Source organism: Cololabis saira, chromosome 21 (assembly GCF_033807715.1).
Source record: "Cololabis saira isolate AMF1-May2022 chromosome 21, fColSai1.1, whole genome shotgun sequence".
Taxonomy (NCBI): domain Eukaryota; kingdom Metazoa; phylum Chordata; class Actinopteri; order Beloniformes; family Belonidae; genus Cololabis; species Cololabis saira.
The window spans coordinates 7483678-7501103 of record NC_084607.1 but is presented as its reverse complement, the minus strand read 5'-3'; the positions used below and the strand labels follow the sequence as shown (position 1 = coordinate 7501103).

The window sequence follows — 17426 nt, the reverse complement described above, 5'->3', positions numbered from 1 at the left end:
TCCCGAGTTACAGTTACTTTGTTTCATTTCTGTGAAGCTCCTAACGAAGCAGATCACCGACCTCGTTGCTCGTGAAGACTTGTGGAGAGGAGAGAGATGTCTGTAGCAAGGTAAAGTTTTATTGTCTGTTCTGAGAGACGGAAAAACAACAACATGGGACTGTTTATCACGTAAATATCTCACAGAGTGACTTAACAAAATAAACATCAGTAATCCAGGCTGCTTTTCACTTTTAGAAATGTTTAGACAGAGGCAACATTGGTGGTGTTTCCTCCATCAGCTGTTCCTTAAAGGTACAGACGCACGTTTCTGGAGTTTCCCAGCTAAAAACATGTTTCTGTGTTTCTTTAAATTATTCAATTCATATCAGCATTTAAATAAGTGCTCAAAGTTCTTCATTTATCAAGTTGTATTTAAATATTGGTCAAAAGTATTGTAAAAAACGTTTTACTTTGGTGACGTCTGCTGCTGCCGAGATTAAAGTGACGACGCTCTATATATATATATATATATATATATATATATATATATATATATATATATATATATATATATATATATATATATATATATCAAGGGAGTAGCCTATGTGAGAGTGAGACATCTTCATGTGGTAACAATTTTTGTAATCTGCTTGAAGCTGCTTTCAAAAAAGAACATTGTGACGGTGGTAACGGGTTTATTAAAGACATCTTCGAGCCATAAAGTAGTTAAATAACTTTTTACTTGTTATTTTAGCTTTTCATATTTCTCCCCGCATCATGCACCAACAGAAAAAAACAAAACAAACTTTCCTTTCTCTTTCTCTTTCCTTTCCAGATGTCGTGCCAAAAAGTGATTGCCTGGCTGCCAGAATCTGATTTCTGGCCGCGGGAGCGCGCACAGCAGCCCGTCGAACGATAGCGCTAAAACGTCAGATTTTCAAATTATGAAGCTCAAGAATGAAATGAAGTCATATTTAGGCAGAAACAACTTTTCATTAACTGTATTTGGCCTTCAATCAATCACTTTTTGGCACAACACCTTACTTTATCACGTAAATATCTCACAGAGTTACTTAACTAAATAAACATCTGTAATCCAGGCTGCTTTTCACTTTTAGAAATGTCTAGACAGAGGCTACATTGGTGGTGTTTCTATCAGCTGTTCCTTAAAGGTACAGACGCCCGTTTCTGGAGTTTCCCAGCTAAAAACATGTTTCTGTGCTTCTTTAAATTATTCAATTCATATCAGCATTTAAATAAGTGCTCAAAGTTCTTCATTTATCAAGTTGTATTTAAATATTGGTTGAAAGTATTGTAAAAAACGTTTTACTTTGGTGACGTCTGCTATAACTGCTGCAGAGATTAAAGTGACGACGCTCTACAGGTATATATATATATATATATATATATATATATATATATATATATATATATATATATATCCATCTTCTCCTACTTCTAACAAAGGCCCCATCAGCTTTCAATTTGTAAATATCATCCAGTTTATTTTATAGAATCATCAATTGTTTTCTGATAAATTATAAGGTGATTTTTGTGATATTGAAGTTATTTCTGCAATTATATTTTCTTCATCTTTCTTCTTCTTTTTTAACTTTGTTATCGAACTCCCATTTCAAAAATGTAGATAATTCGAATTTAAAGAATTCTCAATTACAACAGAATTTTTTTTCTGATAAGGATTACATTTTTTTTGTCTGTGAGCTGCGCTGGATTTGCGTGTGACTTTTGAGACTCCCTTGACGTGACTCGATCAGCCCCCCAATCTCGCACTCAGCAGGCACGCCGATTTTTCCCAGTGGCCAGTACTGCAACAAAAAATCCCATGGGGCCCAGAAAGCTTTTTTCCCATAGACCGCAATATTAAAAGAGAAGCCTCTAAAACTGTTCACAGGACACCTCCAGCTGTAATCACCGGCAATTACTAATCTTTGTATTCTATATTTTTAATTCATGGACTTTATATCCGTCAAAAATGTTTTATAACGGCCAGAAAAGTCAAAGAAAAGTCTCTTTCTGGGCGTGACGTCACGGATGACGTCACAGCCGTGTCCGTGCACTCCACGGATGTTTTATATTAATATATATTATGTAATTATATTATATTAATACATTAATCATATATGTGATGCTATACATGTAATAATATACTATATATATATATAATATATATATATAATATATTAATATATTATATTAATACATATTATATTAATACTCGCGTCATTGCCCCGGGGCCTGATGGGAGGCCCAGAGCATCATGGGAGGTGACTCAACTGTGCATGCTCTATGGACCCCTTAACGCGGAAGTAAACCCGGAAGTCCGGAACTTTTTTCGGCTTATGCGCAAGGCGAGCAACTTACATTGAAATGAATGGGCGGCCATTTTTGGTCTTCCATCCAGTAATAATAGATCCATGGACTCGATCCACAAATACGTTTTTTTTAACACGGAAGGATCTGCAACCAATCAGATATCTTCTTTTGTTTCAGCCTATCATGAGAGCCCACCCCGTGGGGGACAATTTACTCGTAAACCAATCAGATTCAGGCTGTTACAAACACACTTGTTATAAACAAGACAGCAACATGGGATGTAGAGGAGATCACTGCTCGGATTTTCTTTTGATCTCGGTAAAGAAAACAGCATGATCGGAGATGGTTTGTCGGACCGTTCAACAAGAGCTGTCGGGAGACTGGAGAGCTCTTAAGGTGCGGGTATGGTTCTGCGTCACACACACGCAGAGCACACGGCGCACCCGTGACACCGTCACGAATCGTTCAGAGTTCTCCGTCTCTTCATTTGGTCGCGGTGCAGTACCCCCCGCGGCCACTAGTTAGCGATCTTTTTCTGAATGGTTTATCCGACTTTTTCCGGTCACAGTAAATCAAAGAAATAAGGACAACTATTGTGCAAAAAACAAAAACAAAAAAAATCACATATAAACGAAGAAAAAAGCCCTGGAAGTTCACTACTGATTCAAACCGGAAACCGGAAATGCTTCGCTTTCAAACGAACCAATCACAGCCCTCTCGGTCTGCGTGTGGTCTGCGTCTCCTCGACGCGTAGTTACAATTTTCGGGAGGTGCACGTCACTGACGGCGCATGTGACGGCGTGTCCTCTGCGTGTACAAAAACCACACGCCGTAGGCACGGCGTCGTTTTGACGCAGAACCATAATTCAGCCTTTAGTCCTGCCGATGCAGCAACTGATGATGAGAAACAGCAGAGATATTTATGTATTTGAACTAGAGGTGTCTTTCAGGAGAACGAGCCTGTCGACGCGTCAAATGAAGGGGGCGAATATACTTGCTGTTCTGAACGCGACCTGCAGTTTCTCGCTCTGGCTGCGAGTGGCGCTGGTCCTGGTCAGACACCAGCTGACCACAAGTGACCAGACGTGGAGGTCTGAAACAGCAGCTGTTATCCTCACATTTATGATCCACATTGCTGCTGCACTGTTAGAAACATGTGTGTCAGAACAGCGGCGGCCGATCAGGACAGTCTCGGTGCAGATAGAGTCTTGCTAGTCGGAAGATGCAGCGGTGATGCTGCTGGTGGGGGGTTTTACCCACCGATGATCAATCATCTGAGCTGCTCACTTCCCTGACGCCCCGGTCTGACCTCACCCCCCATTGTAATATATAAATTACAAATTCTAATTCTAATAATTATTCTTGGCATTTTCATGATATATTGTTTCATAGTGTATCATTATATTAAGTTATGAAATCTCATGGGATGTTAAACTATAGTATTATTATATTGTTATATATAATAGTATGGTGATATCATTTTGTTATATGTTATAAAATATTATAGAAATGATTATGTTATATTAGGATATTACTATATTATTATGCTATATTTATATTATATCATGCTACACCACTCAATTTTATAATTATTTATTTGTTTACTTATTTATTGTCGAATTAATATTCTTTATTTATCTACTTTCAACATATTATTTACACGCACACACACACACAAACACACACGAACACACACACACACACCTAGATACATATAATTGTAACTGTAGCAGCGTGGATGCTACGGGGGCCCGCCCGAAGGATGGAGAGACACGTCTCCGCGGGACCCGCCGTCGCTGGCGGCTGCGCCTCCGCAGCCGCCTCCCCAGCCAACTCCCCCTCCGTCTCCGTCGCCGACTCCGTCCCAGGAGCCGTCGCCTGGCGGCCCACAGCGACTGCCTCACGGCCGGTCAGCTGCAGCGCCGCCAGCGCTGCCGCGGCAAACCTCAGACGGGGTGCAGGGATGGGTCGCTCCGCGGGTCCCCCCGCCTCGGGAGCCGTCGCTTGGCGGCCCGCAGCTTCTGCCTCCCGGCCTCTCAGCTGCGGCGCCGCCAGCTCCTCCCGCGTTGCTGCGGCGGCCCTCAGACGGGGTGCAGGGGTGGGTCGCCCCGCGGCCACCAGGGCTTTTATGGCGGCCAGCTGCCGCTCACCCTGGTCCCGGAAGGCGGCCGCCATGCCCGCCATGGCCCGGGCGAGCGCGTCCAGGGCCCGCTCCGTGCCTCTCTCGTCCATTCTTCGGGCCCCACGTTGGGCGCCAGATGTAGCAGGGTGGATGCTACGGGGGCCCGCCCGAAGGATGGAGAGACACAGAGTTTCGTGCAGACCCTTTATTTCACCAGTTTCACCAACACACACACGTGCAGAAGCACATCAGCAGCTTCTCAGGCAGCAGCTCCATCGGCCCCTTTGCTGCTGTCCAGCTCTGCCTTATGAAAGCTGACAGGGTGGAGAGGCTGATTGGGCCCACCTGTGCCCTAATCAGCCTGAGTGGCTGCAGCTCCTCCACCCTGCCACAGTAACTGATGTCGTCTTTTGTCGCTGTTTGTACTGTATGTTAATAAATAAAAAAAAATGTATCAGTTATCAGTCGACCGACCCCGAATTTGCTCCAGAAATTTCGGTAAATTAATCTCCCGACGACATGCGCGTGCACGCTCCACCTGGCCGCTGTCAGGTCCTTGTCAGGTAGCAGCCAGCTCTCTGTTGCGGTCCGTCGGAATTTGAGCTGAATCAGTGGGACAACCCCATGTAACACGTCCGGGGGTCAGCATTCTCCTTCCATTTTCTTTAGTTTTTTTCTTTTTTCCTACATTTCCTGGACATTTCCTGAATCAATCTCGTTCTCTCGACATTGTGTGACAGTTTGTTCTACACTCCACCCGTCTTGATCAGAGCACCTTGTGTCTGCGCTTGGTATGACACAGTTGTATGGAACAACAGACACGCGCAGCTGCGCAGTGACATCAATCAGCAAGCACATCATCGCCCATATATTTATTGATATGCACAGACTAGTACACATTTAGGTCTGTAATGGAATGTGACTGTTGATATTTATAAGGGAAAGAAGGAAAAAAAACAAAAAAAACGGCCCATAGCGCGAGGCCCTTGGGGCGCGAGGCCCTTGGGGCGCGAGGCCCCGTGTGGTCGCACGGTTCGCACACCTCTTGCTGCTGTAGCACCCATATTTCCCCTCTGGGGATCAATAAAGGACTATCTTATCTTATCTGATCTCAGCCTTTGATGTAGGAGGGGGCCTGACCATGCAGAGCTCTGAATGTCAGCAGCAAGATTTTAAAGTTAAAAAGATTTCCGTGTGATGGTGGACAGATGCATGTTCAGGATGGTGATGACTTTGGGGACGAAACTGGTTATGACCAACGATGCAGAGAGAGGCACGTCTATCCTGTTCATCCTAATTAGAAGCTGTTTGTTTTACAGCAAAGAGCTGCAGAAGGCCTTGTGTCGTTACACCTCAGATACGCTCACCTACGTCCACACGGTGAGGGAGTTCTGTGGGAGGTTCTCTGAATGGATGCCCAGGAGGGAGACTGATGAGTTGAAAAAGATGAAGGACATCCAAAAAAGAGCTGATAAAATCAGCTTGGACCTGAGCCATTTCACAAAGTCGGAGGACAAAGGAAAGGCCTTCATGGAGTACATGGGAAACAAGTTCACTGGAGACAGCAAGCGCGAGGAGCTGCAGAAGGAGCTGGCCGCAGTGTTGAAGGATGTCCTGGAAGGTCTGGAGAAGCTGGACTGCTTCCTGGACGCGATGGAGAAGCTGGCCGTCACCTCTATGCACGTGTTCACGGAGAACGACATGTTGAAACTCCCTGAAGAAATCAGCCTGGCTCACGTTAGGGCCGTCATCGACGCCGCGCGACGCATCTGTCCGCTGCTCCTGGAGTTCAAGAGAGACGCAAGCGTCTTCTTCCTCCCAAGACTTCCGAACGCCGATGTCATGGCCTACCAGTTGGAACAATACATCCAGACCAGCAGGAAGATCTGTGAGGAGATGGAGAAGAAGAAGAGGTAAACAACAAACATCATGCATTTTACAGAGATAATTCCTCTAATAAAGAATATTGTGTGAAGAGAAAAGTAACAACGTCTGTCTCAGCTGCTTCAGTGACTTCAGCCTGAAGACGGTCCAGGAGGTGGCGGTGGAGCTCAGACGGGGTCTGACTGAGAGGAACATACGGCAGATGCTTGATCACATCAATCAGCTGGATGACATCAGGTGAGATTCACCCCAAACATCAGGGGGTCATGAATAACAAAAGGGGGAGGGTCACTGACACCTGAGGAAGAATGGGATGAATCTGAGGTGCTATAATCAGCTCACCGGGGTTTTTGTTCACACCTGAGGAGTCAAAGGTGAAACATTATTCCTACCTTGCCTTTTACATTCCTCTTCCCTGACGATGTCGGTGCTTAGGGCTGGGTTAAAAAAATCGATTCATTGGTTTGAATCAATTTTCCTTTGAATGATCCGATAACGATTCATAAAATCTCCAAATCAGTCAAATCATCAAAACTTCCCTGACTTGTTTTGTACACTATACATGGCTTTTCTAATGATCAGAACCAAGTACCTCCCTCTCCCGGTCGCTCCAAAAGCTAAAGAAACTCATTTTAAGATTTGAATTGATATCTACCCTTGCAATGGTTTTCTTAGACAAAGACTTAATATAGATTGTAATAATTGTAAATTCTGTGACCCATATATTGAAACTATTGAACATGTTTTTTTGATTGTCATTTTGGGGATGTTTTCAAACCTGGACCCCAGAGAAAGACACTCAAGCACAAACCTTAAACTTCCACACTATTAAAATAGTCGTTTTGTTGCAGGAAACAAAAGAGGGATATGTTATATAATACTTTAATTCTTTTAGAAAATCATTTCATCCACAGACATTTTCAAATAGCACTGCGCTGTTTTAAATTTTTTCAAAAAATGTAATTTCAAAAAATCCTTAAAACATATAAAAACTAAATAAGCCATATGTGTATATGAAGGTTTAATTACTTTAATTCCAGATTAATTCTCTGACTTTTTTTTTTAATTATTGTTTATCAGCTTAATCTCTGGGTGATTTTGTTGCTGTTGTTTATATGTTATATATGCTCAGCCATGTTAGTGACATGTTGAACAAAATATTTGTCGGACTATGTAATGCTGGATTTTGTCATTTAAATTGTGATTGAATTAAAAGAAAAAAAGAACATGGCTTTTCTAATAAAGAAGAAGAAAAATAAGAAAAAAAAAAAACAATTACATTTTAATCGAAAGCTAGATCTTATCTTTGCCAATAGCTTGATTTAGATGTGCATGGAACTGTAAAATGAAAAACGGGTGAGAAAGGTAAACAATGGCGGTCGCCTCCAGCTGTAAAACCATTAACACCAACGCGGCTGAGACGTATGGACAGCCCCCCCACTAGAAGTTTAACTCCCATGATGATGTACCCTTTAATCTTACCAACACTGATGTTCATACATTTCACTTACACCTCTGTGTTTCCCTGCTTTTAAATGTTACTTTCCCAGGATGGACACACACTTCCGGATGGTGTTCTTGTTCCAGAAGGACTCGTATCGTGGTTTCATGAAGGAGTTCAGCGAGCGCGAGCCCAGGATGCTGCGGTTGCTGACCGAGCTGGAGGGAAACGCGGTTCAGTTGGACCGGATGAGTAAAGGAGCGAAGATCTCCAGTGTGGCGGGCAGCTCGGTGAGCATAGTCGGGGGCGTGCTGTCCATCGTCGGTGTGGCGCTGATCCCTGTCACGATGGGAGTGTCTCTCGCTCTGACCATGACCGGCCTCGGCTTGGGGGTCACCAGCGGGGTCAACAGCCTCGTCACGACCACCACCGAAGTGGGAGTCAACCGCACGCAGCAGAAGAAAGCCGGGGAAGTCCTCAAAAGCTTCATGGAGGATGTGACGAAACTCCAGGGCTCTCTGGAGGAGGTGACCAGACAAGCCATCTCCAAAATGGAGGCGACTGAGATTGATCCCTCTAACGTGGGAATGGCGCCTTTTACGGTTGGTAGCGGTTGCAAAAAGATCCATTCCTTCACACGCAATTGCTCGGCTGTCAAGGTGTTGAAGAGTGAAGATCTGATCTCCGGTGCTGGTAAAGTTCTGGCTCAGGAGGGTAAAGCTCTACGTAAGGTCCCGCGGTCTCTGGCTGCCTCCAAGATGGCCAGATTCGGCCTCGTGTCCAACGTCTTCTTCATCGGGGTGGATATCTTCTTCATCTGCATGGACAGCATTAGCCTGGCCAAAGGCAGCAAGACCAAGGTGTCGCAGTTCATCAGGGCCCGAGCCGCTCTCTGGAGCTCAGAGATGAGCTCGTGGAAGAAGATCCACGACTCCCTGCATGAAGGGCTGCTGACGTTGCGGAAGAAGAAGGCGGTCCTGAAGACACTGTTTTATCGGGATGCTGAGCCGGAGGACCAGAGAGAGACGGAGGGGGGACGTCAGACTCAGGCGGTGGAGAAAAAACAGAAGGTCAAAAGGTAATGTGTCGGACAGTAAAAACCTTTCAGACAGCGATGTGCCTCTTCCTGACACGATTAAATCAGATATTGCGTTGATGAACCACAACTAAAAGTTGACCCTTCACTCCTTTAAATTTCAACATTTTTTAAATTCAGCTTTTAAAATCAGGAGCTTTAAATTTCAGCTGACGTTTTCTGAACAATGAACACTTAAAGCAGGGGTGGCCAACCAGCCAGAGGCTAAGAGCCACAATTGGTTACTATGTTACTCCAAAGAGCCACATCGTACATATGCACACATCAACTGCCCCATCCCTCACTCCCTGCTCTCTCTGATACATAAAAATACCATGATAAAACAGAAAGGTGAAATCCTGCAATCTGATTGGTTGTTAACTGTGGTTTAATGAGCATATTATTTTTCATTCCAATGTATACAGAACGCCTCGGACTCCCCTTGGAAGAGCTGGAGGAAGGAAGGAAGGAAGGAAGTCTGGGCATCTCTGTTAAGACTGCTGCCCCCGCGACCCGGGAACGGATAAGCGGCGGACGATGGATGGATGGATATACTGTTTATATTTCGTAATTATATGTTTTTTGCACTTTTTTTACCCTTTCCCTGCATGTGTGTATTGAGTGTACTGCTGCTGCACAAAGTGAATTTCCCCATTGAAGGAGAGATATAAAGGGCAATCTTGTCTTAATTTATATACCACAGCTTCTATTCTAAACTTTATCACAGCATATCATTCCGCGTCAGGAAAGCATGCAAAACATATCCATGACAACTAACTGTAACATATTTTTGGACGGTTACAGCAGGTAGCAAAAAGTAGCTGGTGTTAAAGTTTATTTTTTCATTTTCGTTAACAATTCATTTGGCATGTTCACGGTAAACTTTGATCCCCGGGGAGGGCTAACAATGGATGAATGGATTGACGAGTGCCTGTCTCCAGAAAAAAAGACGAGCAAAAGACGACTTGTGGAGCTGGAGAAATGGGACTCTTTTTTTCCACAGTGGGGATATTTTTACTGGATCATATGTATTTCTGATTAATTAAAAACTACATAAAATAGATTGTGTATTCCTCTTTCATATTTACATTATTGGTAACCGTTTTATAAAAGCAATACATTACTTGACGTCGGGTCGGAGACACCCTTAGCTGTGTGATTGTATACCATGGTCTGTCTTGATGTATTGCTTACATATTAATATTTGATTTATATTATATATATTAAACTCTCCCACTCTGTTAAAAACGTCCTGTGTTTATCTTCATATTTTCGTTTGGCCGTGCATTTTTCCCTGCCATTTTGAGAGTGCATTTTTTTCCTTCGAAGTTATTTCCATCACAAATACGAGCACGCGCCCGTATGGTGCTTCTAGCCACTTGTAAGTCTAGGTTATTCTTGGTTATTCTTGGTTGTGACAGCCAATCACGTTCCTGCATCCATCCAAGAATTAACCAAGAATTAACAGCTCCGACCAATCAGGGCTCGGTCCGTTTCTGGATGTCCCTGGGACATCAGGAGCAAGTACAGGCTCCGCCCACGTTGCGGATAACATTGTGTTTAATGGTGCATGTACTGCTTAAACAACCTTAACTTGCTCAATTTTCAACCAGGTTGATTTGTTATGAACGTCAGAGATGTAGTTATGACACTGCATACTTGTGAATAATTATAAACATTGACAAACGTACTTTTATATGAAAATAACAAGAAACAGATAGCTATGACATGGTATTTATATTAAATCAATATTTAGTATTCTTAGTAATATTTATATTTACATTATAACATATATATATATATATATATATATATATATATATATATATATATATATATATATACATACACATATATATATATATATATATATATATACACATATATATATATACATATATATGTGTGTATATATATTAAGTCGTTTTTCGAAAAACAAAAGATACAATTTCAACATGTCCAAGCATCTCGAATCATACCCACGTTAATGGCGTTTATAATAAACTTAACCGTTTGTCAATCCGTCAAGATTTCAGCAAGTTATGAGTATTTTTGTCTGTACAGACCACTCACCCTCCAACAACAACAACGATAGTGCGCCAAAGAGTGTCGTGTGGTAAGATGGCCGCCGGTGAGACTCTGGAGACTCCGCCTTGAGTCATCTAGCCTTTATATATATCTATGATCCCTGCTACCTGCCGAGAAATGCTACTTTGTGGTTCTGCGCATGCGCACAGTCGATTTTCAAAGTTTGATTGCCACCCCCATCATTTCTTGCACGATGTAAAATTGATAATATGGGATGTTGAGTATTTGATCCTTCAAAATACACTACCCATGACATGAATTGCATTACACTTTGTGAACATTATACAATAAAGAGAAGACAAAAAACAATTCTATGGCTTTATTTGATATTCATTCAGTCATTCCCCTTTATTTAAAGGTGACCTATTATGGCATTTAATGTATATCTTAAACAGGCTTTGAATGTCTTAAAAACAAGCTTTTGATAGTTTTTTCTACATAAATCAGAAATTCAGCCTCTGGGCCATGTCTTTATTTTTACTGCTTCTAACCTTATCTATGAGGGATTCTGAGGGGCGGGGAGGCTATGATAATGAGGCTCTGCGCTGATTGGCTGCCTGACTGACGTGTAGCAGGGGAGGGCACAAAGCCTCTCCGGGCAGAAGAACCAGCTCCGTACACAATTACAGCGTGTCCCATGCGATGCGAGCGAGCGTCAGCGACAAAATCAATTCCATTGCTTTATTTTCTATTGGACTGTCCTTACTGGCCGCGAGTTTAACGGTTTCAGTGTGGACAGAGAGCGTCCGATGTCACGCAGCTCGGACGCTCACATGCAGTTATGACACGGTGTAAACGGCTCCCTGGGATCTTAAAGCCTGAATTACGGTTCTGCGTTAAATCAACGCGTTCTCTACGCCGTAGGTTCTGCGTTGGTGTAACGCGGAACCATAAATCAGCCTTTAGTTCCCTGAAAAGGGGAACGGGTCACTACTTCTAAACAGGTACACCAGTTCTTTACTCCGATTCCTCATCATTTAAATTCTTATGTTACAAGACAAATGAATCATGTTAACTGTAAAGAAATCACAACACTGAATGTTCACAAATGGCAACTTTATTGTTAAAAAAATGAAATAACATTTGTACACATTACAATTTTCTTCTGTGTCAGCTGTGATTAAGATGTCATCCACGTATAATAACATTTGTGTGTGCGTCGGAATCTGACATGTTGACATAGATTGTCTGAGCGCGAGAGTGTATTCATGCGGGCTGTTGCAAAATCCTTGGGGTAAGCGGGTGTATGTGTACTTTTTGCCATCTGCGTGTAAGACGGCTTAATTTACGGCTCGAAGGTCTTGAACCATTCTCCAATTATCAGAGTGTGGCTTCTTCACGATGAAGATCGGGGTGTTACATGTTGCTTCAGGAGCTTCTCGGGCGCTCCCAGATTTTACCATATCAGCTATTACAGGTTCAATCCCTTTCCGTGCTTCAGGGCTGATAGGATATTGTCTGATGTTTGGTCTGACTCCGGACAGAGGTTGAATCTGTACCGGGTTGCAGCCTTTGATCAGTCCAACATCAGTCGGTCCTTTTGACCACAACTCTGAAGGGATTTCACTTAATTCTGGGTACTGCTCCAAATTTACAAAAGCGTGTGTAGGATTATCACGCGGTCATTCGTCCATATGTGCTCTAGGTGTCACTTTAACCCTCCAAATGAGGGTACGCCGCAGGTAATGAGTGCGGCTGCCTGTAAGCCAGCCATCTCTTTCCGTTTTTGGATCATAGGTGTCTGATTCAGCTGTGTCCAGAATATGTGACATTCCCTTCCAATCTCTGCATGTTACTCTGCACACTGAGATGCGCGGGAAAGGCTGATACAGGAGTTTTTTCGGTTCTTCTGACAATATTACCGAACAGACTGAGTCTCCATCCGGAGAGATGTACAAATGGGAAACCGTAATGACCTGATCTCGTAGTTTATGAAGCTTTATATCATAAGATGGATCGGGGCCAGGGGTTGTGTTATACCTCATAGTTACATGGAGGGCATCACGAGGCATAAATTCCCCCTGTTCGACTTTAGTTTTTGTAACTTGCAATATTTCATCTGCTACTGTTTGGTAACCCAGATCTAGGGCCCACCAATAATGTGGTAGCCCCATTCCCTGTGCGAGAAAGACATCCTGAGAATCAGCTGGAGTTATCTCTGCTCTCATTACGCTCTTGGTTACAATGATGGAAATATCGAGGAGGTACATTAAATCTCTGCCTAACAAATTTACTGGGCATGAAGGGTCGACCAGAACAAGACAGGAAGCTGTTCTTCCGGTGTCCTTGTGGCACACGAAAACTGGATTTGTCAACCGATGTTTTACCACGTATCCACTTGCTGTTTTCACATATACTTCATCCGAAGATAAGGTTACTTTTGGGGGAGTAGTTTGTAAAACAGTTCTACACACCCCAGAATCACAAAGACAGCGATAGTTTTCCCCTTGAAATACTGAGGGTTATGAATGGCAATTCATTATTTTGACGGGCATGTTTAAGGGCTGCAAAGATGTCTATCATATCGTTTGGACCCTGATTCGGTGGTTCAGATACTAGTCATTTCTGATGGGCTGAGTTGGGATTATCAGGACGTTTCTCTTGCTGTGGCTGTTTTCTTTTATTTTCAGGATTAGTCTTGCAATCCCTAGAAAAATGTCCAGGTTTCCCGCAATGCCAGCAATTTGGATCAGATTTTCGTCTAACTTCCCAATTTGGATCAGATTTTCATCTGTTTTCCAAATTCCCTGCTGCATTCCTCCCCCCTCGTCTACGATGGAAATGATCTCTTCCGCGTAGATTGCCCCGTCCGTCACTCCGATAATCACCAGAGTATTCAACGTATTCTGTGTCTTCTTCTGCAGCATACGCACCCCTTTGACTTTTTTTTCACGGACACCGCCCTTTGTGCGTGGGAGGCAAATTCCACGGCCTTTGCTACAGAGCCCGTGGTCTGAGGAACCCAGTACTTCATTACAAAATGTCGCACTGTGGGCAGTAGTCCCTCCAGGAACGCTTTTTTCAATTGTTGCTGGTAAGCTCCATGGTCATAAGGAATGCCAGAATTATGCCTGAAAACCGCTTCTAAACAAACTACGTAGTCTTCAGCATGTTCTGGATCCCTTTGTTTGCATGCCGCAATGCAGGTGTAGTCTGCTCCCCTACAGAAGATCGTAATAATGCGATTGTTTAACCGTGTTACTGCTTCGGTCAAGGCATGAGAGTAAGCAGGTAAAATCACTGGAGGATTTGCTGCGTCATGTCCAGTGAAATCACCTTGTATACGTCCAAGTCTGTGCCCAAGTTTTTTACTGACCACATGAAGCACCTCTAAGCCATTCAGGTGAAAGCTGTTCATCAATTCTACCAAGTCAGTTGGGAACTGGTTGTCATCCTGAAATGGGTCTGCAAGACCATCAGCAGCTTTCATCATTTCATCTTTGGACCACGCTTGAAAAACCATAATGGTCGGGTTATCATCACCACCTTGACCGTAACGCGGATTAGCACCTGGATTAATGGACAATTCAGGTTTATGGGGGCGCGGCACATCCTGGTTCAGATTCAGAGTCCGAGTCAGAGTCTGAGCTGGAGCCTGAGTCCGTTTTACCATATCCAGGTTTTTGTTTTATTTGTTTAAGGTCGGACACAGGATACAGGTCTTTCTTTTGTTTGCGAGGTTCAACTTTATGTTTTGTTTTTACATCCCGGGTTGGTTGAACCCGAGATGGTGCAGAAAAAGCATGTTTCGAGACCTTTTTCAGTTTAACAGGATCCCTACGATCCTTACGGGAGTCACGCGTATTCGTTTTAGCAGTCTCAGGTTTGTTTTGATCAGTTAAGTCAGAGTCCGACTGGTCATTAGGGCGTCCCCTATTACCGTTCTCAACATCACGGTTTCCTCCTCTCGTCTCTTACTCTCAGTCAGCCACTGCTCAGAAAATCCATAGTGAACCTTTAATTCTACTTTTCTTTTCTTCTTCCATGCTTTCACAATTTCTTGTTTTAAAGCCAACTGCAGGGTCAGTACTTCCGTTGTGACAAGATTACCAGGAAAACCATATTTCTCCTTCCACACTGTACTCACATGACCACAATAGGTTTGTTTCTCCTCCATATGTATAGCATCAGTTCGAGTAAGAGGTACCCATGATTCTGTGTAAAATGTCACTGACACACAATTTGACAGTAGGTTCATGAACACGCCCTTCTACTGTATCTAAATACAGCTCATTTTACGGGACGAAAACCTAACCTGTTGAAACCGTCAATTGTCAGTACGTGATTTTACGACAGGTAAAATAAAAAAAAAGATTGATATCACGCTCCTGAACAGTCAATCCAATCATACACATCTCATTCATACAATAGCAAGAATTACGTTTCTATACGGTCAAAATGTACAAAGACCGGGTGAAATACAGTATTACAACAGTAATCTGTGCCAATTCGTACGGTGTATCAACCCAATTTTACAATTCTACGTCACTATGCCTGCAGGACTTTTTCCAACACTAATGTAACTTTGATCCTTCAATCCAATCTTACATCTCACCCTTTCTGAGATCACTGGTTTGAGTTCGTTGATCCCAAAGCCTTCCCGCCGGCGTCGAGGACCAAACTCCAGGGGGGTCCAGCACCGCCAGAAGGCACCCCAGCCTGCGCGGCAAGCCCCGTCAGGCCCGGGCATCGCAACCCACCTATCCCAGGCCGGCGAATATAAATTCGTAACCTGCTCCTGATGTAACTTCGGCAGATTAAAGAACTAGTTATAGCTGATACCCTTTCCAGACATCCTCAGGCAGCCGAGACAGAAGAAGTTGCAGAGCTGACAAGTGAAATCCTGGCCTACGAGGAAGCGGTCCAGAAAGGGTGGCCCGTCTCACCTGATCAAGCAGCAGACCCTGCAAGATGCTGAACTTCAAGCGGTCCAGCATTATGTGATTACAGGTTGGCCCCAGTATGCTGTTAAGGGGCCAGACAAGGTAAAGGCCAACTACTCTTCCAGACATGACCCCATCACATCTAATGGTCTGATATTGTACAACGATAGAATAGTAGTGCCACACACAATGAGGCCAGAGATACTGCAGCGCATACATGATGGGCACCAAGGCATCGTAAAATGCAGAGAACGTGCTAGGTGTAGTGTGTGGTGGCCTGGGATAAGTAAAGAAATTCAGAAAATAGTCAGCACATGTAAACAGTGTCAAGAGTCTTGGCCTACACAAATGAGAGAACACTTGATCAATACTCCACTTCCCAGCCGTCCATGGGAAAGAGTTGCAGCTGATATATGTGAGATGAATAAACAATACTATTGTTGACTACTTTTCAAGATACATAGAAATAACCTATCTCAAATACATGTCCAGTGAAAAACCACTAGAGCTAAACTGAAAAACATATTCGCCAGATCGGGAAGCCCAAATGAATTAATCACAGATAATGGCCCCCAATTCTCAGGCAGAGCTTTTGCACAGTTTTCTCAGGAGTATGATTTTAGACACATAACAACTAGTCCTCACTATGCTCAGGCTAATGGAGAAGCTGAGAGGGCTGTACAGACAGCCAAAAGAATACTGAAACAGACTGATCCTTTCTTAGCCCTAATGAGTTATAGACCCCGCTGCAGACCACAGGTGTGAGTCCATCTCAACTCATGCTTGGAAGGCAGATCCGCTCCACAGTTCCCACCTTGGAATCTAATGGCGCTTTTCCACTAGTATCACCTCAGCTCGCTTCTACCCGCCACGGCCCCGTTTTGCGCTTTTGCACTAGGGGCAGAGGCGGGTAGAGCCGCTCCAAGCAGATACTTTTTCTGTAACCATTCTGGCGAGGTTCTAACCGGGCTGAGCCGGGACTATTTCTAACGTCACCACCCTCCGCGCCACTGATTGGTCGGGTGGCCGTCAGATGTTTGAATCAGGAAGCGGGAGTCAGCGCGAGAGCGACTCGTGGCGATTTTATTATAAAGCGCAAAACGTCTGTTTGGTGATCCAACTCTGAGGTGCAGATGTTCATAAACCTGGGGGCTGACGAGAGAATTAAAAAAGGGATGTAGACGAGCTGTTTTACTCTCAGCCGCTCGCGGCTCCAGCTGATTTCTCATCAGCGCCGACACGAACAAAGCAGTTGCGCAATCGAGTACGTCACAGCAGCTTCACCCCAACCCCCCCACTTCTCACCTGGTTGTGGAAAAACAAACGGGGACAAAACGGGTGGAGCCGCGACGAGCCGCGCCGCGCCGAGCCGAGCAGATGAGGTACTAGTGCAAAAGCGCCATAAACTGCAACCTGCATGGCCAGACCTCCAACGAGTGAGGCAGATTGACAAGAAGGCTAAACAGAGCTACAAGCATGCCTATGAGAACAGGCATAATGTCAGACCCCTGCAGGAACTTGAACCTGGAAAAGGTGTAGCCGTTAAGCTGGACAATGAACGTGGATGGACTAAGACAGCTACAGTGCTAAAAAAATGTGACTCTCCAAGGTCATA

The 17426-nt window shown here is 43.9% G+C and overlaps 1 protein-coding gene across 1 annotated transcript; it reads left to right on the top strand.

The window, feature by feature from the left end:
* On the top strand, positions 1 to 10142 carry LOC133422636 (uncharacterized). Its single transcript, XM_061712661.1, has 5 exons — positions 1 to 110; positions 5760 to 6353; positions 6442 to 6561; positions 7875 to 8843; positions 9266 to 10142. The coding sequence occupies exons 1-5, from the start codon at positions 97 to 99 to the stop codon at positions 9333 to 9335; spliced, it is 1767 nt and encodes a 588-aa protein (XP_061568645.1). The 5' UTR covers positions 1 to 96; the 3' UTR covers positions 9336 to 10142.
* Positions 10143 to 17426: the final 7284 nt, after the last annotated feature.